Here is a 24573-nt window from a genome sequence, read left to right as displayed (position 1 = left end):
GCTCCATATTCCCAGCATCCACACAGGGTTTAGGACAATTCAGTGATGGGCTCCATAGCCCGAGCATCCACACAGGGTTTAGGACAATTCAGTGATGGGCTCCGTATCCCCAACATCCACAGAGGGTTTAGGACAATTCAGTGATGGGCTCCATAGCCCCAGCATCCACAGAGGGTTTAGGACAATTCAGTGATGGGCTCCATATTCCCAGCATCCACAGAGGGTTTAGGACAATTCAGTGATGGACTCCATATCCCCAACATCCACAGAGGGTTTAGGACAATTCAGTGATGGGCTCCATATAGCCAGCATCGACAGAGGGTTTAGGACAATTCAGTGATGGGCTCCATATTCCCAGCATCCACAGAGGGTTTAGGACAATTCAGTGATGGACTCCATATTCCCAGCATCGACAGAGGGTTTAGGACAATTCAGTGATGGACTCCATATCCCCAACATCCACAGAGGGTTTAGGACAATTCAGTGATGGGCTCCATATAGCCAGCATCGACAGAGGGTTTAGGACAATTCAGTGATGGACTCCATATCCCCAGCATCCACAGAGGGTTTAGGACAATTCAGTGATGGGCTCCATATCCCCAGCATCCACAGAGGGTTTAGGACAATTCAGTGATGGGCTCCGTATCCCCAGCATCCAGAGGGTTTAGGACAATTCAGTGATGGGCTCCATATTCCCAGCATCCACAGAGGGTTTAGGACAATTCAGTGATGGGCTCCATATCCCCAGCATCCACAGAGGGTTTAGGACAATTCAGTGATGGGCTCCATATCCCCAGCATCCACAGAGGGTTTAGGACAATTCAGTGATGGGCTCCGTATCCCCAGCATCCAGAGGGTTTAGGACAATTCAGTGATGGGCTCCATATCCCCAGCATCCACAGAGGGTTTAGGACAATTCAGTGATGGGCTCCATATTCCCAGCATCCACAGAGGGTTTAGGACAATTCAGTGATGGGCTCCATATTCCCAGCATCCACAGAGGGTTTAGGACAATTCAGTGATGGGTTCCATATCCCCAGCATCCACACAGGGTTTAGGACAATTCAGTGATGGGCTCCATATAGCCAGCATCCACAGAGGGTTTAGGACAATTCAGTGATGGGCTCCATATCCCCAGCATCCACAGAGGGTTTAGGACAATTCAGTGAAGGGCTCTATATAACCAGCATCCACAGAGGGTTTAGGACAATTCAGTGATGGGCTCCGTATAGCCAGCATCCACAGAGGGTTTAGGACAATTCAGTGATGCGCTCCGTATAGCCAGCATCCACAGAGGGTTTAGGAGAATTCAGTGATGGGCTCCGTATACCCAGCATTCACAGAGGGTTTAGGACAATTCAGTGATGGGCTCCGTATACCCAGCATCCACAGAGGGTTTAGGACAATTTAGTGATGGGCTCCATAGCCCCAGCATCCACAGAGGGTTTAGGACAATTCAGTGATGGGCTCGCTATTCCCAGCATCCACAGAGGGTTTAGGACAATTCAGTGATGGGCTCCATATAGCCAGCATCGACAGAGGGTTTAGGACAATTCAGTGATGGGCTCCATATCCCCAGCATCCACAGAGGGTTTAGGACAATTCAGTGATGGGCTCCATATCCCCAGCATCCACAGAGGGTTTAGGACAATTCAGTGATGGGCTCCATATACCCAGCATCCACAGAGGGTTTAGGACAATTCAGTGATGGGCTCCATATCCCCAGCATCCACAGAGGGTTTAGGAGAATTCAGTGATGGGCTCCGTATACCCAGCATCCAGAGGGTTTAGGACAATTCAGTGATGGGCTCCGTATACCCAGCATCCACAGAGGGTTTAGGACAATTTAGTGATGGGCTCCATAGCCCCAGCATCCACAGAGGGTTTAGGACAATTCAGTGATGGGCTCGCTATTCCCAGCATCCACAGAGGGTTTAGGACAATTCAGTGATGGGCTCCATATAGCCAGCATCGACAGAGGGTTTAGGACAATTCAGTGATGGGCTCCATATCCCCAGCATCCACAGAGGGTTTAGGACAATTCAGTGATGGGCTCCATATCCCCAGCATCCACAGAGGGTTTAGGACAATTCAGTGATGGGCTCCATATACCCAGCATCCACAGAGGGTTTAGGACAATTCAGTGATGGGCTCCATATCCCCAGCATCCGGAGGGTTTAGGACAATTCAGTGATGGGCTCCGTATCCCCAGCATCCACAGAGGGTTTAGGACAATTCAGTGATGGGCTCCATATCCCCAGCATCCAGAGGGTTTAGGACAATTCAGTGATGGGCTCCATATAGCCAGCATCCACAGAGGGTTTAGGACAATTCAGTGATGGGCTCCATATTCCCAGCATCCAGAGGGTTTAGGACAATTCAGTGATGGGCTCCATATAGCCAGCATCCACAGAGGGTTTAGGAGAATTCAGTGATGGGCTCCGTATCCCCAGCATCCACAGAGGGTTTAGGACAATTCAGTGATGGGCTCCATATCCCCAGCATCCAGAGGGTTTAGGACAATTCAGTGATGGGCTCCATATAGCCAGCATCCACAGAGGGTTCAGGACAATTTAGTGATGATATTAATTGTTATCAGCACATTCCAAAAAGTTTTATTATATCTTAAAACTATTTTATCAAAGGTATAGATGTGAAACCCTGCCTTGCCTAACCCTATCACAAATCTATCTATGGAAACAACTTCTGTAATTCAAAAAGATTCCTTTGCCCCAGTTTCAAAATGAAAAAAACGCTTTTTCCACAGACATACCCATTTATATATATTTTTGTTCAAACAGGGAAAATGAAAAGTTAATATCAGACCTGAAGTGGAAACAAGGGGAGACAAATCCTACCTGGTCGAGGAGAGCATTCTGCCATATACGAAACAGCATCATGAACGTTTTATCCCTGGCACCAAAGGAGGTAAAGAAGTACTTTTCCCGTTCCGTTGTTATGGCGATTGCATTTGGGATGACTCGCGCTGTTTTCTCCTTTGTGACAGCTGTAATCTCCTTGCACTGTATGGTTAGCTGTAAAGGTGATGTTAGGCGTACAGCAGACATGCAAGTGGACAGCAGAACAGGGCTAACATAAAGGTATACATTATTGTCAGTATGCTCCTTGAGTGAGGTGAGGTGAAATGGGGTTTAACGTCGCGTCCAAGATTATCGCACTTATATAGCGACGTGCATGTGTGTTTGTGTGGCTGCTTGTACTAGTCCGGACTGATGCCGATTTATAGTGCTAGCTCACTGAGATACCATGCCACAGTTTAACATGAATACCCAACTCAGACACAGTATACTGACTCCGAGCCGACAAGTCCTTGTTTCGGCTCCTTAAAGCCAAGTGCCAGACAGGGTAACAACTAGTACCATCTTTTAACGTCTTTTGGTATGACGCGGCCGGGGATTGAACCCCGGACCTTCCGCTCTCCGGGCGGACGCTCTACCACTAGACCACGGAGGCGTTCGTATGCTCCTTGAGATGAACTGACATTGGTTGATGGTTTCGTGATGTACAACACCAGCATATTTCACTCCCCACGTTAGTTCATAATGTGATACAAGATAATTATCCACCCTTTACCGGTATGTATGAAAGTTTCATTTTGTGAGTTTTATCATAGAAAAGGCATAGAACTCATATGTATGGAAGAAATCATATTTTCATATTTCAGTTGCAAATTTATAACAAAAATGATAAATTTGGGATGGTTGACAGCTATGAAAGTAGATGGGTAGCAAGACACTCATTTCCTGCACAACTGATCAAGGATAGTTGGCAGTGAAGAGGACCTTTGTTGAAAATCTGAAGATTTTATAGTGTGATGGATTTATGGCTATGATGTGATAGAGGTGGGGTATTTGCAAGAAATCTTAAGATTTTGGGACAGATGTATGAACATTTCACTGACCACAGTTTCCCATCTGAAGATGTTGGCGTAGAAGCAGATCCAGTTTTGCGTGATGTACATCCGCCCCTGCACCAAGATGTCCTTCTGCAGCGCACACGAGTAGTCTGACAACACAAGCCGGTCACGTCAAATGGGCCTCACAGCTTTTTAAGACAGGACTTTACAGTCTCAGAAATTCATCTTTTTAAGACAGGACTTTACAGCCTCAGAAATTCATCTTTTTACAGACTCACACTTCATCTCTTGAAGTTATGACTTTAGAGCCTCAGAAATTTATCTTTATAACATATGACTTTACTGGCTCAGAAATTCATCTTTTAAGACAATTGATTGATTGATTAATTGTTGTTAAACGCCGCACTCAGCAATATTCCAGCTATATGACGGTGGTCTGTAAAATAATCGAATCTGGACCAGACAATCCAGTGATTGAGATCATGAGCATCGATCCACGCAATTGGGATCGATGACTTGTATCAACCAAGTCAGCGAGCCTGACTACCCGATCCTGTTAGTCGCCTTTTACGACAAGCATAGTCGCTTTTTACGGCAAGTATGGGTTGCTGAAGACCTTTTCTACCCTGGAATCTTCACGGGTCTTTAAGACAAGTCCAGAGGACTAGAGAAACCTTATTTCACTAGTGCTCAGAGTTCATAGTTAGTCCTGTTTGTTTACACTTTCAGACAGTTTTATACAGTTCCCATTTGAAGCAAAATTGAAACATTGAGAACCGGTTCAGAATTATAGCCCTCAAATTCTGCTATTCACTTAAGACCACCATCATTGGATAGTTCCTTGTCCTCAGCAATCTGGTCTTCCTGATGCCATGAGACAGTTGGGCAGTAAGACTTGCATGTTTTCGTAACAGACAGGAATTGGAGCACCTGTTCCCTTCCACAGTGCACAAAGTCAATGACCCTTACAAACTGGTGAGGTGAAAAGGGGCTTAACATTGTTTTCAAGATTATTGGACTTATATTCGCTTGTACTAGTCCTTACTAACGTCGGTTTTATAGCACTAGGCCACTAAGACATGTCACAGTTTAACACAGATACCATACTCAGACACAATTTATCGACACCAAGCTAACCAGTCCTTATATCCCCTTGATAGGCAGGCTTAGAATGTGTACCACTTTTTACAGGGATCGAAGCAGCCTACTGCTCTCTGGGCAGACACTCATTCCACTGGACCAGAGATGGGCAGGGGTTCGAACCACTGACCTTTAGCACTCAGGCAGACACTCAGGCAGACACTCAGGCAGACACTCAATCCACATGCCATGGAGACGGCCAGCCTGATCAAACCACAACAGCAGACAACTCACCGACAATGAGGCGTTCTTCATGAGGGATATCCTTGAATGTTTTGCGGAAGTCATCTGTCTTGGTTTTGTAGCTTGGAGCCAGCATCTGAAACAGAACAACTTCATTAATGTCTAAAACTGACACAGGACTTATGCAAAGCCGGATGTGGCCCATAGGATACATGGTGAAGCAGGAGCTGAAGCTATAATTAATTGAGTCTAGACAAGACAGTCCAGTGATTGACATCTTGAGCATCGATTTCGGAATTGGGATGCAATGACATGCATCAACCAATCCAGCGAGCCTGACCACCCGATCACATTAGTCGCCTCTTATGACAAGCCAGTTCTAACACGGACCGTCACGGGGGTGGAAGTAAAGGGAAATGTTCGAGAAGAAGCAATGTTTGAGAAGCACACTGAGACAACATGAATCCCTGCAGAGACCACATTTCGTAACACCATGTTGGCAGATATGAGCCGTATATCACACACTGGTGGTGACAACACAACTTATCTCCCGGTCAGGATAACACATTCATTCAGGGCCCTACACTCACAATCCTGGGCCCCAAGCAGGCACTACAAAGTGCATGTAGTATCTGGCAAGGTGATGTTGACCTATGACTGACTGTGATTGTTAGTCTAAATCTACTTGTGAAAAGTAAAATCACTGGAAGGCTGGTTGGTTAGTGATAAACATCGAGCAGCTCATTAGCCAATACTCTTCCTGGTCTGATTAGCCCTATTGTAGAGCGTAATCTTGAATGCAGTGCTCCCATTATTTGTCTGCATGCATAATAATGAAACATGTTCTGTTAAACAGGGAATAATTGCAACATTTCCAAGCCACACAAACATGAAACTAATCAATAGAATAACTTGCACATGACTATAAGGGCTAAATAAAACTCTCATCACAATTTAATTTTTATTAAAAGAGAAAATGTTTTACCTTATGATCACAATACAGTAGAAATATATTCATTACCGAACTGAAGTTAGGAACTGAACAAACATGACAGTTACACCAAACTGAAGCTGACTGATCCAGTAGCACTTTGGTCAGAGGGTCATCATGAGGTCAGAGTGCCTCACCAAACTCAAGCTGACTGATCAAGGAGCACTTTAGTCAGAGGGTCATCATGAGGTCAGAGTGCCTCACCAAACTCAAGCTGACTGATCCAGGAACACTTAAGTCAGAGGGTCATCATGAGGTCAGAGTGCCTCACCAAACTCAAGCTGACTGATCCAGGAACACTTTAGTCAGAGGGTCATAATGAGGTCAGAGTGCCTCACCAAATTTAAGCTGACTGATCCAGGAACACTTTAGTCAGAGGGTCATAATGAGGTCAGAGTGCCTCACCAAACTCAAGCTGACTGATCCAGGAACACTTAAGTCAGAGGGTCATCATGAGGTCAGAGTGCCTCACCAAACTCAAGCTGACTGATCCAGGAACACTTTAGTCAGAGGGTCATAATGAGGTCAGAGTGCCTCACCAAATTTAAGCTGACTGATCCAGGAACACTTTAGTCAGAGGGTCATAATGAGGTCAGAGTGCCTCACCAAATTCAAGCTGACTGATCCACAGGAACACTTTAGTCAGAGGGTCATAATGAGGTCAGAGTGCCTCACCAAATTCAAGGTGACTGATCCACAGGAACACTTTAGTCAGAGGGTCATCATGAGGCCAGAGTGCCTCACCAAACTCAAGCTGACTGATCCAGGAACCCTTCAGTCAAAGGGTCATAATGAGGTCAGAGTGCCTCACCAAACTCAAGCTGACTGATCCAGGAACAGTTTAGTCAGAGGGCCATAATGAGGTCAGAGTGCCTCACCAAATTCAAGCTGACTGATCCAGGAACACTTTAGTCAAAGGGTCATCATGAGGCCAGAGTGCCTCACCAAACTCAAGCTGACTGATCCAGGAACCCTTCAGTCAAAGGGTCATCATGAGGTCAGAGTGCCTCACCAAACTGAAGCTGACTGATCCAGGAACCCTTCAGTCAAAGGGTCATAATGAGGTCAGAGTGCCTCACCAAACTCAAGCTGACTGATCCAGGAACCCTTAAGTCAGAGGGTCATCATGAGGTCAGAGTGCCTCACCAAACTCAAGCTGACTGATCCAGTAGCACTTTAGTCAGAGGGTCATCATGAGGTCAGAGTGCCTCACCAAACTCAAGCTGACTGATCCAGGAACACTTTAGTCAGAGGGTCATCATGAGGTCAGAGTGCACACGAAAAATGTCACAATTGTCATCATGACTTGAATGATGATCATCTTGTCCCCCAATCTGTCACAAGAGTCATCCAGTGAAGAATACTAAGAACATTGCTCCCTGCTGTTGGCACACAAAGACAATTACTGAGACTGACAACCCAGTCATACCCTGTTGTGCAGTGAATTGGAAAGTCATGCGCCATGCAAGGTTCATGCATGCTCATTAACAAATACATTTACTTTTTTTTTACATTTTCTTACCGAGTTTACGCTGACTAACAAATCACAATTTGATGTCGTCATCAAGGCCAAGGAATCGCCCATTTGCCACCATCCGTGTTTTACAGAACAGTGTATTCATCCATACAAAATCGTTCGGGTTTTTTAGTTCTATCGGAAATATTCCACTTACATGTGATTTTAACTTGTTACATATAAAGAATAAAGTGGTTCTTTTTCAGCAGCAATCATTTTTATGCAGGGGTAGATTTTACAAAAAAAAATGTATGTAGCCAGCAGAGTTTGCTTTTTTCAAATGTTACTGGCCCTTGTCCAAACTAACTGGCCTACAACTAAATGGTGGAGGCTGCAAAGTGGCTGAACCTGAGGTCGTGTAACTTATAACCTAGCAGGGCTCAGAAAGTTTTAGTCAAATTTGGTAGTCAAGGCCTCATAGCACCTGTCTGCACTTGGAACTACTGGTAGTCAAGGCCCCGCAGCACCTGTCTGCACTTGGAAAAATTTGGTAGTCAAGGCCTCATAGCACCTGTCTGCACTTGGAAAAAATTGGTAGTCAAGGCCTCATAGCACCTGTCTGCACTTGGAAATAGTGGTAGTCAAGGCCTCGCAGCACCTGTCTGCACTTGGAACTACTGGCAGTCAAGGCCTGCACCTTGTACGCAAGGCCTCGTAGCACCTGTCTGCACTTGGAACTACTGGTAGTCAAGACCTTGTAGGACCTATCTGCACTTGGAACTACTGGTAGTCAAGACCTTGTAGGACCTGTCTGCACTTGGAACTACTGGTAGTTAAGACCTTGTAGGACCTGTCTGCACTTGGAACTACTGGTAGTCAAGACCTTGTAGGACCTGTCTGCACTTGGAACTACTGGTAGTTAAGACCTTGTAGGACCTGTCTGCACTTGGAACTACTGGTAGTCAAGACCTTGTAGGACCTGTCTGCACTTGGAACTACTGGTAGTCAAGACCTTGTAGGACCTGTCTGCACTTGGAACTACTGGCAGTCAAGGCCTGCACCTTGTATGCAAGGCCTCATAGCACCTGTCTGCACTTGGAACTACTGGTAGTCAAGACCTTGTAGGACCTGTCTGCACTTGGAACTACTGGTAGTCAAGACCTTGTAGGACCTGTCTGCACTTGGAACTACTGGTAGTCAAGGCCTTGAGGACCTATCTGCACTTGGAACTGCTGGTAGTCAAGGCCTCGTTGGACCTGTCAACACTTGGAACTACAGGCAGTCAAGGGCTTCACTTTGTACTCAAGGCCTCGTAGGACCTGTCTGCACTTAGAACTACTGGTAGTCAAGGCCTCATAGCACCTATCTGCACTTGGAACTACTGGTAGTCAAGACCTTGTAGGACCTGTCTGCACTTGGAACTACTGGTAGTCAAGACCTTGTAGGACCTGTCTGCACTTGGAACTACTGGCAGTCAAGGCCTACACCTTGTACGCAAGGCCTCATAGCACCTGTCTGCACTTGGAACTACTGGTAGTCAAGACCTTGTAGGTCCTGTCTGCACTTGGAACTACTGGTAGTCAAGGCCCCGCAGCACCTGTCTGCACTTGGAAAAATTTGGTAGTCAAGGCCTCATAGCACCTGTCTGCACTTGGAAAAAATTGGTAGTCAAGGCCTCATAGCACCTGTCTGCACTTGGAAATAGTGGTAGTCAAGGCCTCGCAGCACCTGTCTGCACTTGGAACTACTGGCAGTCAAGGCCTGCACCTTGTACGCAAGGCCTCGTAGCACCTGTCTGCACTTGGAACTACTGGTAGTCAAGACCTTGTAGGACCTATCTGCACTTGGAACTACTGGTAGTCAAGACCTTGTAGGACCTGTCTGCACTTGGAACTACTGGTAGTTAAGACCTTGTAGGACCTGTCTGCACTTGGAACTACTGGTAGTCAAGACCTTGTAGGACCTGTCTGCACTTGGAACTACTGGTAGTTAAGACCTTGTAGGACCTGTCTGCACTTGGAACTACTGGTAGTCAAGACCTTGTAGGACCTGTCTGCACTTGGAACTACTGGTAGTCAAGACCTTGTAGGACCTGTCTGCACTTGGAACTACTGGCAGTCAAGGCCTGCACCTTGTATGCAAGGCCTCATAGCACCTGTCTGCACTTGGAACTACTGGTAGTCAAGACCTTGTAGGACCTGTCTGCACTTGGAACTACTGGTAGTCAAGACCTTGTAGGACCTGTCTGCACTTGGAACTACTGGTAGTCAAGGCCTTGAGGACCTATCTGCACTTGGAACTGCTGGTAGTCAAGGCCTCGTTGGACCTGTCAACACTTGGAACTACAGGCAGTCAAGGGCTTCACTTTGTACTCAAGGCCTCGTAGGACCTGTCTGCACTTAGAACTACTGGTAGTCAAGGCCTCATAGCACCTATCTGCACTTGGAACTACTGGTAGTCAAGACCTTGTAGGACCTGTCTGCACTTGGAACTACTGGTAGTCAAGACCTTGTAGGACCTGTCTGCACTTGGAACTACTGGCAGTCAAGGCCTACACCTTGTACGCAAGGCCTCATAGCACCTGTCTGCACTTGGAACTACTGGTAGTCAAGACCTTGTAGGTCCTGTCTGCACTTGGAACTACTGGCAGTCAAGGCCTGCACCTTGTATGCAAGGCCTCGTAGCACCTGTCTGCACTTGGAACTACTGGTAGTCAATACCTTGTAGGACCTGTCTGCACTTGGAACTACTGGTAGTCAAGGCCTCGTAGCACCTATCTGCATTTGGAACTACTGGTAGTCAAGGCCTCGTAGGACCTATCTGCACTTGAAACGACTAGTAAACAAACGTGTAACTTTATACAGTTGCTATACGACTGCTAGTTCCATCTCCATACATTCCCATGAAATATGCATTGCATTACATTTCACATTCCATCACAACAACAGCTGACAGGTTGCTGCCTAATAAGTAGCAGTGAAAAAGTAGAACAAAAAATTTAATTCCTTCAGCTTTGAGACTATCCCTGAAAAATTTCAGATGGTGAACGGCCTCCGAGCATGTGTAGTCTCACGTCCCATTTCTCTGGGATCCCCATTTTATAGCACAGGACCCCCATTTTTAACCTGGACCCCTTCAATTAAAGGATCCGAATTCCCTCGACTCCCAAACTAAATAACCCAGGTAAATCCCTGAAAACAGGTGATGTTCTGACAACACCAAACAGCTTATTCAGCATAAAAAGAGATTATTATATAAGAGCATGTGTGTCATACTGGTTTTCTGAAACGAGTGTCAGAATTCTTGTATTTCCCAACCGAGAGAGTTCATAAGTTTCGTAAAATCAGCATGACCCACATTAGTGTAATAATTTATTTATTGCCCATTATTTTGTAATCCTTTTGAGCTCCCCTTTAGAAAAATGCACTTATCACCACCACTGTCCTAGAAAACCAATGACGTTAACAATCTTCAGCTATGACGCCATTCAGACACTCGGGGCGGTCAGGTAGCCTAGTGGTTAAAGCGTTCACTCGTCACGCCTAAGGTGAGGTGAGGTGAAATTGGGTTTAACGTCGCGTCCAAGATTATTGCACTTATATAGCGACGTGCATGCACGTGTATGTGTGTGTGTGGCTGCTTGTACTAGTCCGGACTGATGCCGATTTATAGTGCTAGCTCACTGAGATACCATGCCGCAGTTTAACATGAATACCCCACTCAGACACAGTATACTGACTCCGAGCCGACCAGTCCTTGTTTTAGCCCCTTAATGCCGAGCGCCAGACAGGTTAACAACAAGTGCAATCTTTTAACGTCTTTTTGTATGACGCGGCCCGGGATCGAACCCTGGACCTTCCGCTCTCCGGGCGGACGCTCTACCACTAGACCACGGAGGCGGTCTCGTCACGCCTAAGACCCGGGTTCATTTCCCCACATGGGTACAATGTGTGAAGCCCATTTCTGGTGTCCCCCGCCATGATATTGGGTAATAAATGTGTGAATACAAGATGACTGTCTTGTCTCTCAACTCTTCTTACACCCCTGATGCTGTTTATTTCAGATTTAGTGAGTGTGAGTGAGTTGGGTTTAACGCCGCTTTTAACAGTATTCCAGTTATATCACGGCGTGTCAGCTTAATGTGGGAGGAAAGCCCGAGGTGATGCAGGTCTCAGACGTTTACCTCTTTGGTGAAACCCACGAGCACGGGTATGGTGCTGACAAACCTAGAAACATAATCTGGGCGAACCGGGATTCGAACCCACAATCATAAGTTTCTGGTGTGCCCAAGGGATGCAACTCTGCACAGCGAATCGCAGCGCCATAGACGACTGGGCCACCCGTGCCCCCGTATTTCAGATTTAAATCTTGGGATTCGAGCTTGAACAGCATATATCCTGAAAATTGGATTCTGTCAGCTAGGATTCTTGCAGACCTGTTCAACCCCTAAATGTCAGAAGTTAATGTGACATCAAATTTTTGAAATGATCCCTTATTTGGATTTAAGAGATTATCAGATATTTTCTCACTACTCTTTGCTGACTTGTTCATCAAGGGATAAGTACCAGCCCAATACAGTGGGTTGTTTGTGTTTTATAATAATATTTACATAGGTTTTTGATCAATTAGAGCATAATTATCAAGAACATTGTACACTTAATGCCCTGACTGACGACCTGTGTGACAGCACACCCTAGACGGGGTAGTGGGGAATCCTAGTGGTTAAAGTGTTTGCTTGTCAGGCCCCACATGGGTACAATTTGTGAAGCCCCCTTCTGGTGTCCCCTGTCGTGATATTGCTGGGATATTGTTGACAGTGGTGTAAAACAGTACTCACTCACTACTAATTAGACACACATTAAGTCTCTGTAATGAAATTCGTCTCAACAGATTTCTTGTTTAATATGACTTGTAGTATGAAATAGAAAGGAGCCCATATGATCAGCCTGAAACTGAAGAAATCTAGACTTGCCAAAGTTGACACTGTCAGGTGCCTAGTGTGACATCCCCAGACCTTCTGCCCTATCACTGTGTGAGTGAGTGAGTTGGGTTTAACGCCCCTTTTTAACAGTATTCCAGTTATATCACAAAGTGTCAGCTTAAAGTGGGAGGAAAGCCTGAAGTGATGCAGGCCTGAGACGTTTACCACTTCGATGAAACCCACGAGCACGGGTATGGTGCTGACAAACCTAGAAACATAATCGGGGAGAACCAGGATTGAACCCATGATCATAGGTTTCTGGCGTGCCCAAAGGACGCAAATCTGCACAGCGAATCGCGGCACCTCAGACGACTGGGCCACCAGTGTCCCCCCATCAGTGTACATCCCACATCACACTGACCAGCTCACAGTGTCAGGTCCCTAGTGTCACATCCCCAGACCTTCTGACCTATCAGAGTACATCACACACACAACCACACTGACCAGCTCACAGTTGACAGAGTCAGGTGCCTAGTGTCACATTGCCATAGCAACAGATTAAGGAATAAACATGTTCAAAGGTGACCTGTCAACCTGACTGGGTCAAAGGTGAATGTGACCTAGTTTGGTGGCAAGCTGTCTGCCATCATCCTCGTCTCTGCAATACTGACAAGAGAAGCAACACAAAGATCACCCCTTCAAACAGTGGCAATTAGGAATATCTGCGAACATTGGTGGCTAAATATATTTAATTTCATTTAAACTCATTGACAAAACTTATATTTATCATTTTAGCATGATAAATATAAATTATCCTGTATTTGTTCTTACCCAAACTCCTCAAAGTACGTAAACTTTCCTATCACAACGAAAAACAAGTGATTGATAATTGATTTGTGATCGTTATTTAAGGTTTGCTGCAACACGGTGTTGACACAGGACCCTTGACTTTCATGCTTATTTTGAACAAGCTTGTCCTACCTTTCTTGGTCGAGATTTGTGAGGCAAGGGGTTCATCCCTGGAGGTCGATATGCGATGGATGTATACAACATATCGAACTCCTCCATCTTGCTGTAGTCAATCGCGTCCATCGTGCTGCAGGTGCCGGGACCACACAGTTGATGTGACACAGGCCAGTATCAAAGTCCTACTGGGACAACACAGTTGATGTGACACAGGCCAGTATCAAAGTCTTACTGGGACCACACAGTTGATGTGACACAGGCCAGTATCAAAGTCTTACTGGGACCACACAGTTGATGTGACACAGGCCGGTATCAAAGTCTTACTGGGACCACACAGTTGATGTGACACAGGCCGGTATCAAAGTCTTACTGGGACCACACAGTTGATGTGACACAGGCCAGTATCAAAGTCTTACTGGGACCACACAGTTGATGTGACACAGGCCGGTATCAAAGTCTTACTGGGACCACACAGTTGATGTGACACAGGCCAGTATCAAAGTCTTACTGGGACCACACAGTTGATGTGACACAGGCCAGTATCAAAGTCTTACTGGGACCACAAAGTTGATGTGACACAGGCCAGTATCAAAGTCTTACTGGGACCACACAGTTGATGTGACACAGGCCAGTATCAAAGTCTTACTGGGACCACACAGTTGATGTGACACAGGCCAGTATCAAAGTCTTACTGGGACCACACAGTTGATGTGACACAGGCCAGTATCAAAGTCTTACTGGGACCACACAGTTGATGTGTCACAGGCCAGTATCAAAGTCTTACTGGGACCACACAGTTGATGTGACACAGGCCAGTATCAAAGTCTTACTGGGACCACACAGTTGATGTGACACAGGCCAGTATCAAAGTCTTACTGGGACCACACAGTTGATGTGACACAGGCCAGTATCAAAGTCTTACTGGGACCACACAGTTGATGTGACACAGGCCAGTATCAAAGTCTTACTGGGACCACACAGTTGATGTGTCACAGGCCAGTATCAAAGTCTTACTGGGACCACACAGTTGATGTGTCACAGGCCAGTATCAAAGTCCTACTGGGACCACAGATGCCTCAACATTATCAAAGTCTCACTCCTGTATATACCCTTTTGAGTGTACAGATAAAGCTCCAAGTCTTATTCCTGTAGTCCCTGGGTGTTCCACACAGTCCAGTATCAAGCAGTGCTGTTGCATACACTTGGTGACAGACAGGACTACATTGTATCCCTCTGACAGTACCTTGTCACAGATACAACAGATGTTCCACATCAAAGCAAATCACTACAGAACACATGTCCTCTAACAGTTGTGTGGATCTTATCAGCAGGTAACTTCGCACGACCAATCAGGTGCTTCTGGTTGTATAACCCCTGCTAATTCTATATGCCAAACAAATTTATTCATATCAAGTAATTGTTGTGCCATACATATTCATATGACAGATGGCAGTGAATGTGGACTACGGGACTCACTGGGAACAGGTCAGACCCATTCTATATTATCTGTATCACATACCAAACATCTGATTGGGTTCTCATAGCATATATATGACTGAGTCTCGCTGGAATTGTTTGTCAGTGTTCATGCTACCTAGAGAAAATTGGTGTGTACACACTTCGCACTGGATGTTCAATGTGTTCTGCTCTTGCAACATAACATGGATGGCCATATAGATATATAAATACACAGCAAAAAGACTGGTCATCTGTTATCATGCAACAATGTTGGCCTTACTGTTATACTAAAACAACACCAATCTGTGATCCTGACAATGTTGACTGGTTATCCAGCAACAATGTTGGTCTATCTGTTATCCAGCAACAATGTCGGTCTATCTGTTATCAAGCAACAATGTTGGTCTATCTGCTGCCCAGCAACAGTATTGGTCTATCTGTTATCCTGCAACAATGTTGGTATATCTGTTATCAAGCAACAATGTTGGTGTATCTGTTATCCTACAACATTGTTGGTCTATCTGTTATACAACAATGTTGGTCTACCTGTTATACCATAACAATGTTGGTCTATCTGTTATCCAGCAACAATGTTGGTCTATCTGTTATACAGTAACAATGTTGGTCTCTCTGTTATCCTGCAACATTGTTGGTCGATCTGTTATATAGCAACAATATTGGTCTATCTGTTATCTTGCAACATTGTTGGTCTATCTGTTATCCTGCAACAATGTTGGTCTATCTGTTATCCAGCAACAATGTTGGTCTATCTGTTATCCAGCAACAATGTTGGTCTATCTGTTACACAACAACATTGATCTATCTGTTATCAAGCAACAATGTTGGTCTATCTGCTATCCAGCAACAATATTGGTCTATCTGTTATCCTGCAACAACGTTGGTATATCTGTTATACAGCAACAATGTTGGTGTATCTGTTATACAACAATGTTGGTCTACCTGTTATACACTAACAATGTTGGTCTATCTGTTATACAGCAACAATGTTGGTCTATCTGTTATACAACAATGGTCTATCTGTTATCCAGCAACAATGTTGGTCTATCTCCTATCCAGCAACAATGTTGGTCTTTCTGTTACACAACATTGGTCTATCTGTTATCCAGCAACAATGTTGGTCTATATGTTACACAACATTGGTCTATCTGTTATCCAGCAACAATGTTGGTCTATATGTTATCCAGCAAAATTGTTGGTGTATCTGTTATACAGCATCAATGTTGGTGTATCTGTTATCCTGCAACACTGTTGGTCTATCTGTTATACAGCAACAGTGTTTGTCTATCTGTTATACAACAATGTTGGTCTACCTGTTATCTTGCAACATTGTTGGTCTATCTGTTACACAACAACATTGGTCTATCTGTTATTCAGCAACAACGTTGGTCTATCAGTATACAACAACGTTGGTCTATCTGTTATTCAGCAACAACGTTGGTCTATCTGTTTAACTGCAATAACATTGGTCTTTTATCCACCACCAATATTGTTCTGTCTTCACTCACTAGTTTGAAATGTTCACTGTGCAGAAATGATCATATATCTGTCATGCACCTAGTATTTTTGTCTCCCTTTCATTTTGCAACAACACTGAATTACGGAATGATTAAGCTGCAACCGATGTTCATAATTCCACTGCATTGTTACAACAACATTGAAACACTGACAAAACTCCAGTCAACGATGACATCTAGCACTGCTATACAAACCTCCACATCTTCTGACCAAACACATCCAACTGTGAAGGAACACTTGCACCACTGGGGTATTCCTCTACATTCCTGCACATTACATACCATGGACCATCACCACTACAGAAACTACTCATGTGTGAAGTGCTCACAGCTCAAGGCCTATGCCAACACACCCTATGTGAAGTGGACAGGATACACACTCGCTGATCAGAATTCCGGCTGTCAAATGTCAGAGTTAGCTAATTATGGAATGCTGTGGTCACAGGGTAACCACATAAGCTTAAGCCCCACTCCCACACTCAGCTTTTCTTTTGGTCCAAACCTTTCTATTGCATGTGTTACACTGCTGCTCTGACCGGATATAACTCTGGCTGCGAGTTCAGGGCCCACTTGCACAAAGCGAACTTAGCCCAACGACTATTGTAAGCCTCTGTTAAGGTATGGGAGTTACGATCATCTTAGCGCTAAGATAGCTTTGTGGAACAGGGCCCTGGGCCCACTTGCACAAAGCGATCTTAGCCCAACGACTATTGTAAGCCTCTGTTATGGTATGGGAGTTACGATCATCTTAGCGCTAAGATTGCTTTGTGGAACAGGGCCCTGGGCCCACTTGCACAAAGCAATCTTAGCCCAACGACTATTGTAAGCCTCTGTTAAGGTATGGGAGTTACGATCATCTTAGTGGAACAGGGCCCTGGGCCCACTTGCACAAAGCGATCTTAGCACAATGACTATTGTAAGCCTCTGTTAAGGTACGGGAGTTACGATCATCTAAGCGCTAAGATCGCTTTGTGGAACAGGGGCCTGGGCCCACTTGCACAAAGCGATCTTAGCCCAACGACTACTGTAAGCCTCTGTTAAGGTATGGGAGTTACGATCATCTTAGCGCTAAGATCGCTTTGTGCAGATGCCAATGATAAACCAAGTCAGTCTGCAACATTGACTGGGATCAAGAAAGGGTAATTTAAAAGAAAGTCATGTGAATTTCATTATTGGAAAGTGGAGGGGATGTGAGGAGGTTTTCATAGGATGTGTTTCCATCTAGGAGTGAGAGTCAACACACAACAGGTGCTGGCATAGAGAATGGTATCTAAAGGTCTTGCTATGACCGCCAACTGGTACAGCCTACCCCCCTTTAGATTAAGGCTTTAGATGTCACTTCCACAATAACTGACCTGTAATAAACAATTCCGTTCCTATCTTCAAATGTTCTCAAAGGCAGAGACAGGGAATGTAGAACTGTGTTACCTCCCTTTGTGCAGGGATCTCCAAGCTCTTCACAGCGATGGCCCATTCGTGGAGCTCTCTATACTATCGCTGCCACCAGTCAAAACTCCCCACTGTGATAGGTGGCCACAACCATGCTTCGCAGCCGAATGACCATTATGTTTACAAACAAGTGACGACTGTCGTGACGCCGAATAAACTTACCCCTGGTAAATTACTTTCTTTGTTTGTCAATTTGAATTTCTGATTTCATTAAAACTATCATGTTATTGATATAGTACGAATGACAGGGTTAGAAACTAACAGTTTTCAGCCACTAGTCCTTATAATGATAATATATAGCAAAACCCTTAAAAATGGCAAATTTCTACTAGCCCTTATGATACCTTAACCATTGGGCAGTTTGACAAGGACTATAGGACTAGTGCCAATTTCTAACGCTGAATGTAATGGAGACGTTGGTTTATTTTCAGTTAGTGTGCAATCTTGAACCAATCAGATTATTCAGACAACAAAGTAAATTCATCTGGAAAACATGGTCAGTCGTAAACCTTTACAAAGTTAACTATGATTGCATTCCCCAAGACATAAAGAAAAGTATGAACGTTACTACATTTGTGGTTAGAGGCCAAATTTAAAGATTCTTGTAATGGCCGCGCCACACTGGTGGCAGCGATGTTAGCGAGAGTGTAACAAGGGTGTCACACGCTGGGAAGGAGCTTGAGAGATCTCATACATTTACAAGGCGGATTGCAATCACAATACAACTTCACCCTAACGTCTAACACATAACACATGCCTTCAAGCCTTTTCTCTGAATGTCATGGTGTTACCTTCCATTGTGGTGAATAACAAGCTAAATGACAAGCCTGAGTACTCATACATGAGATATGGTCCTGTCACACAGCCCAACAGTTTTGAGTTTTGTTAGAGTTGTCTCCCTTCATGGTTTACACAGAGAGAGAGAGAGAGAGAGAGAGAGAGAGAGAGAGAGAGAGAGAGAGAGAGAGAGAGTGAATGTTTATTTAAGATTCACTTTCGGTTCAAACATACCAGGGGCGGTCGGGTAGCCTAGTGGTTAAGGCATTCGCTTGTGACGCCGAAGACCCGGGTTCGATTCCCGACATGGGTACAATGTGGGAAGCCCATTTCTTGTGTCCCCTGCCGTGATATTGCTGGAATATTGCTAAAAACGGCGTAAAACCATACTCGCTCACTCACTCACTCACTCACTCGAACATACCCATGCAGAAAACATTCTCCTTGGTACTAAAACAGATTAAAATACAGTAAGTACAGGGGTCGATTTAACTGCTGGCCCGTTGGCCGTGGCCAGGTAAAATTACGAAAGGCTTTCTGAAACGTAAAGTAGATGGCACGTCTGGCTAATAAAATATTAATCTCAGAGTGCAGGAAAAGGGATGAGGAGTTCCAGAATTTCGGAGCCCCTGGGTAACTCTGTCTCTGCCTCCAACATTCAGTTGTGGGTCCAGTCAGCTTGGAGAAGGAACATAAACTTTCGAAAGGAGCAAGCCCTGCAGGCTACATACAAATTGGTTGTTAAGTCTACCCATGTAAGTAGCTAGAGTATAGAGAAACCATCCACAGGTTATGAAACACAAGCCTGCCCACACTTCCCTCACATATAGAGAATCTCACTATATTTAGCCCACCCACATACATACATGAAAGACATGCTGTTTTCAAACACACATGACATGGGGGCAACCCGGCCTATTCAGTCCTGTGTGTCACTGTGCATACAGGAGACTCTAGCACTGGGTATATAACTCCATGCATTAGGGCTGGCTATCCATACAGATCACATACAGGAGACTCTAGCACTGGGTATATAACTCCATGCATTAGGGCTGGCTATCCATACAGATCACATACAGGAGACTCTAGCACTGGGTATATAACTCCATGCATTAGGGCTGGCTATCCATACAGATCACATACAGGAGACTCTAGCACTGGGTATATAACTCCATGCATTAGGGCTGGCTATCCATACAGATCACATACAGGAGACTCTAGCACTGGGTATATAACTCCATGCATTAGGGCTGGCTATCCATACAGATCACATACAGGAGACTCTAGCACTGGGTATATAACTCCATGCATTAGGGCTGGCTATCCATACAGATCACATACAGGAGACTCTAGCACTGGGTATATAACTCCATGCATTAGGGCTGGCTATCCATACAGATCACATACAGGAGACTCTAGCACTGGGTATATAACTCCATGCATTAGGGCTGGCTATCCATACAGATCACATACAGGAGACTCTAGCACTGGGTATATAACTCCATGCATTAGGGCTGGCTATCCATACAGATCACATACAGGAGACTCTAGCACTGGGTATATAACTCCATGCATTAGGGCTGGCTATCCATACAGATCACATACAGGAGACTCTAGCACTGGGTATATAACTCCATGCATTAGGGCTGGCTATCCATACAGATCACATACAGGAGACTCTAGCACTGGGTATATAACTCCATGCATTAGGGCTGGCTATCCATACAGATCACATACAGGAGACTCTAGCACTGGGTATATAACTCCATGCATTAGGGCTGGCTATCCATACAGATCACATACAGGAGACTCTAGCACTGGGTATATAACTCCATGCATTAGGGCTGGCTATCCATACAGATCACATACAGGAGACTCTAGCACTGGGTATATAACTCCATGCATTAGGGCTGGCTATCCATACAGATCACATACAGGAGACTCTAGCACTGGGTATATAACTCCATGCATTAGGGCTGGCTATCCATACAGATCACATACAGGAGACTCTAGCACTGGGTAGATAACTCCATGCATTAGGGCTGGCTATCCATACAGATCACATACAGGAGACTCTAGCACTGGGTATATAACTCCATGCATTAGGGCTGGCTATCCATACAGATCACATACAGGAGACTCTAGCACTGGGTAGATAACTCCATGCATTAGGGCTGGCTATCCATACAGATCACATACAGGAGACTCTAGCACTGGGTATATAACTCCATGCATTAGGGCTGGCTATCCAGACAGATCACATACAGGAGACTCTAGCACTGGGTATATAACTCCATGCATTAGGGCTGGCTATCCATACAGATCACATACAGGAGACTCTAGCACTGGGTATATAACTCCATGCATTAGGGCTGGCTATCCATACAGATCACATACAGGAGACTCTAGCACTGGGTAGATAACTCCATGCATTAGGGCTGGCTATCCAGACAGATCATAGAAATTGATAATCTTTAACTAAACAGCGATCAATTATTGATAAATATCGAAGAAGATACTTTGAGCAAATATTCAAAATACGTTCCGAAAGAAATCAGCATATTTCACTCCGCTTAGGAGTGGTGGTACATTTCTGCAGGGATTACTTCATGGACATTTGAGATATTACAAAAACAGTTGCTTTCGATCTTCAGCAATTGATATTATTGTCAATAAAAGACTGTTTGGGTAAATCTAAATTTTATTTTATCTCAATAGTTCAGATATTATAGATGACTCAATTTTCATATTGATAATCGTTAATCTTTCTTCCCATCAACGACAATTTAGATTATCGATGTTTTCTGCCAGCCCTACCATGCATGAAGGAGATCACTGTTCTCAACGTTGTCTTCACAAACATACTGAACTGTGAAGGGAAAATGTCAACACTTCAACATCAAACATTAGTCATAACTAGTTTCAACAACTTATCAATCACTGGGTATAATAATTTCATCCAACTAATCAATCACTAGTTACAATCAGTCAAACATTTATGAGCTTAACTTCTTTGAGAGGTATTTAGAGTTGGAGTACTAAGTAGGGATAGGATATACGGATGGACAACTTCTTTATTACAATTAGGAGTGACGTTTCGGGGTTAGAACCTACACTGAAACGTCACACATGAGCACTGTGTTAAACAAAAGACTGTGTTATCACCATACCATATATATACTGTCCACTGCATCCCCAACAGCACCACCTACAACATCAGCCACTGCACCGGTAACATTGCCCACCACATCGGACACACTCAGCGAAGACGTTGACAACACTTTGTTCAGTTTTTTGTTGTCCATGTCTACAGTCCCGTCTGAAGTGGAGTGTTGATGTATCCGACATGAGTCCTCCTGACTGGAGAAGTGTACGTCCATATCTCACTGCTGGTTGATAACTCTATATCACCCGGCTATGCACTGACCACTGGTCACTACGCAGTAGAGTTCACGGTATGACTTCTTGTATTTCACATGTCCAAGGTGTTATTCCACCTTTGACTCTACTGCCACAAACATTCCCCTGGCAAGTCTGTCTTAGGCAACAGGCAACAATGTTTCAAATATACCTTGATGATACAACACCTGACATAGAGTCATAGGTGACACTGTCTTCACCACGAGGGAGAGACTCAAATGCTTTCTTGATGACAGGTATCCTTTGAGAAACTGTGGCTCTATTATAACCCCAGACACTGTGGCTCTATTACAACCCCAGACACTGTGGCTCTATTACAACCCCAGACACTGTGGCTCTATTACAACCCCAGACACTGTGGCTCTATTACAACCCCAGACACTGTGGCTCTATTACAACCCCAGACACTGTGGCTCTATTACAACCCCAGACACTGACAGACCAAATTGACAGACTTCACCAGACGGAAAGAATCAAATGTTTTCTTGACGTATTGGAATCCTTTTTGTAAAAGACACCATGTGCCCAGACACTGACAGACCAAGTTGACAGTCTTCACCAGACGGGAAAGAATCAAATGTTTTCTTGACGTATTGGAATCCTTTTTGTAAAAGACACCATGTGTCCAGACACTGACAGACCAAGTTGACAGTCTTCACCAGACGGGAAAGAATCAAATGTTTTCTTGACGTAGTGGTATCCTTTTAGTAAAAGACACCATGTGCCCAGACACTGACAGACCAAGTTGACACAGTCGTCAACAGACGGGAAAGTCAAACCTTTTCTTGGAATAACTGTATCTGTTTCAGTAAGAGACACAATGCCTCTATGACATAATCCCAGGTACTGACTGGTTCGGTCGACACTGACTTCTCCAGGAGCGAAAGAAATAAACGATTCAACAGTAAGTTGACTTACAGGTGTCCCAAAGGCTTCTGTTCAAAGCTTATTTTTAGAAAAACCTATCTTGTATCCTTGTGACAACACAGTTAACACACCCTTGACCAGAAGAGAGAATCAAACAACAACGCTCACAATCTGCTTGATAACAAAAGGTATTCTTTGAGCCAGTGAAACTCATGTTGTTCTGCATTCACTACCAGACAGGCCTACAGCAACACCCGTCCTTGTTGTGAGTGAGTGCTCCAGTTATAACATGGCACACAAAAGATCCACCTGGAACATTTGAACTCCCTTCAAAACGTCCCGAAATATTGCCACATCACAATTCACTGCCACAGTTATTTCCAATCAACACAACAGATATCACATAGACACACATCACACGCATCAATTCACTGCTGTTTAATATATTTCAATTTGAAGTAGGCAGGTAATGTATCCAACTGAGTTAATACTGAGCATATTAATACATCCTGGTGCTCCGTTACGACCGTATACACCTGACTGTCACATAGGCTGCATGTACGTGTGATGTCGGTATGCTCAGTCAGGGAGGAAGGGTCAGGTGAAAGTAGAGGGCCTGTAGAGAGACAGGGGGAAGCCTGGTTTGTATCCTGGTGTTGCCACCAGAGGTTTCTCTACTCACGGCAGGACATGCACAGCTAGAACATACCTGTATACAAAGCCTGTGAGGTGGGACATGTTTATATTGTTCAGTGGAGGACAACAGTTTATTGATTGCTTGCATACATATATACACTGGATATTACTCCGTACCTGGCTTGACGCCTAATTCACAGGCTTCTACCTGTGACGTCACTTCACACTCAACACTTTTCGAAGGGATATCACTCATTATAACCACTGGTTGTGCTACGATCGAGCCACTAAATTCCAGCCTAGTTCGGCAAGGAAGGAAACCAAACTTCTGCAGTCAGTTAACTTCCTCGGGAAGAGAGTGAGTGAGTGAGTGAGTGAGTGTGGTTTTACGTTGCTTTTAGCAATATTCCAGCAACATCACGGCGGGGGACACCAGAAATGGGCTTCACACATTGTACCCATGTCGGGAATCGAACCCAGGTCTTCAGCTTGATGAGCGAACGCTTTAACCACTAGGCTACCCGACCACCCCTCCTCGGGAAGAGAACCTTCACCTTGACTTACAAAAGTGGGGTCCAGGGGAGCCCTCAATATTTATGTCGCTGGCAGCCTTATTTCTACTTTTATCCATCGTAAGGCCGCTCCTCCACTGTCTGCATGTAATGAGTTGTACATGCTACCCGTACCTGGCTTAACGCCTAATTCACGGGCTTCTACCTGTGACGTCACGGCAATTTGAACGCACAGTCAATTGTCACCTGTCAGCCTGGTAGGATTGGCCGACAGCACTCAACACTTTTCTAATGTTGACATTTCATGTTACAGATAAGCACCTCCCTTATATACGCCTCCTATATGTACATTTTATTGCTTGTGTATCAATTATATCGAATATAG

The 24573-nt window shown here is 44.7% G+C and overlaps 1 protein-coding gene across 4 annotated transcripts in view; it reads right to left on the bottom strand.

Annotated features, from left to right (window-relative positions):
- Positions 1-24573, bottom strand: part of LOC124116551 (protein Aster-B-like) — a 95415-nt gene that overhangs the window by 17787 nt on the left and 53055 nt on the right. For all 4 annotated transcript variants that reach the window (XM_048393934.1, XM_048393935.1, XM_048393937.1 and 1 more), the window contains exons 4-6: positions 5252-5336; positions 3923-4026; positions 2859-3035 (exon numbers count right to left, since the gene is read on the bottom strand). In XM_048393934.1, coding sequence (XP_048249891.1) covers positions 2859-3035; positions 3923-4026; positions 5252-5336 — 366 coding nt within the window. The remainder of the gene's footprint in view (positions 1-2858; positions 3036-3922; positions 4027-5251; positions 5337-24573) is intronic.

Source organism: Haliotis rufescens, unplaced genomic scaffold, assembly GCF_023055435.1.
Source record: "Haliotis rufescens isolate VD_foot unplaced genomic scaffold, xgHalRufe1.0.p SCAF_122, whole genome shotgun sequence".
NCBI classification, from domain to species: Eukaryota; Metazoa; Mollusca; class Gastropoda; order Lepetellida; family Haliotidae; genus Haliotis; species Haliotis rufescens.
Note: the sequence above shows the minus strand (reverse complement) of the source record. Positions and strands in the feature narration are given on the sequence as shown.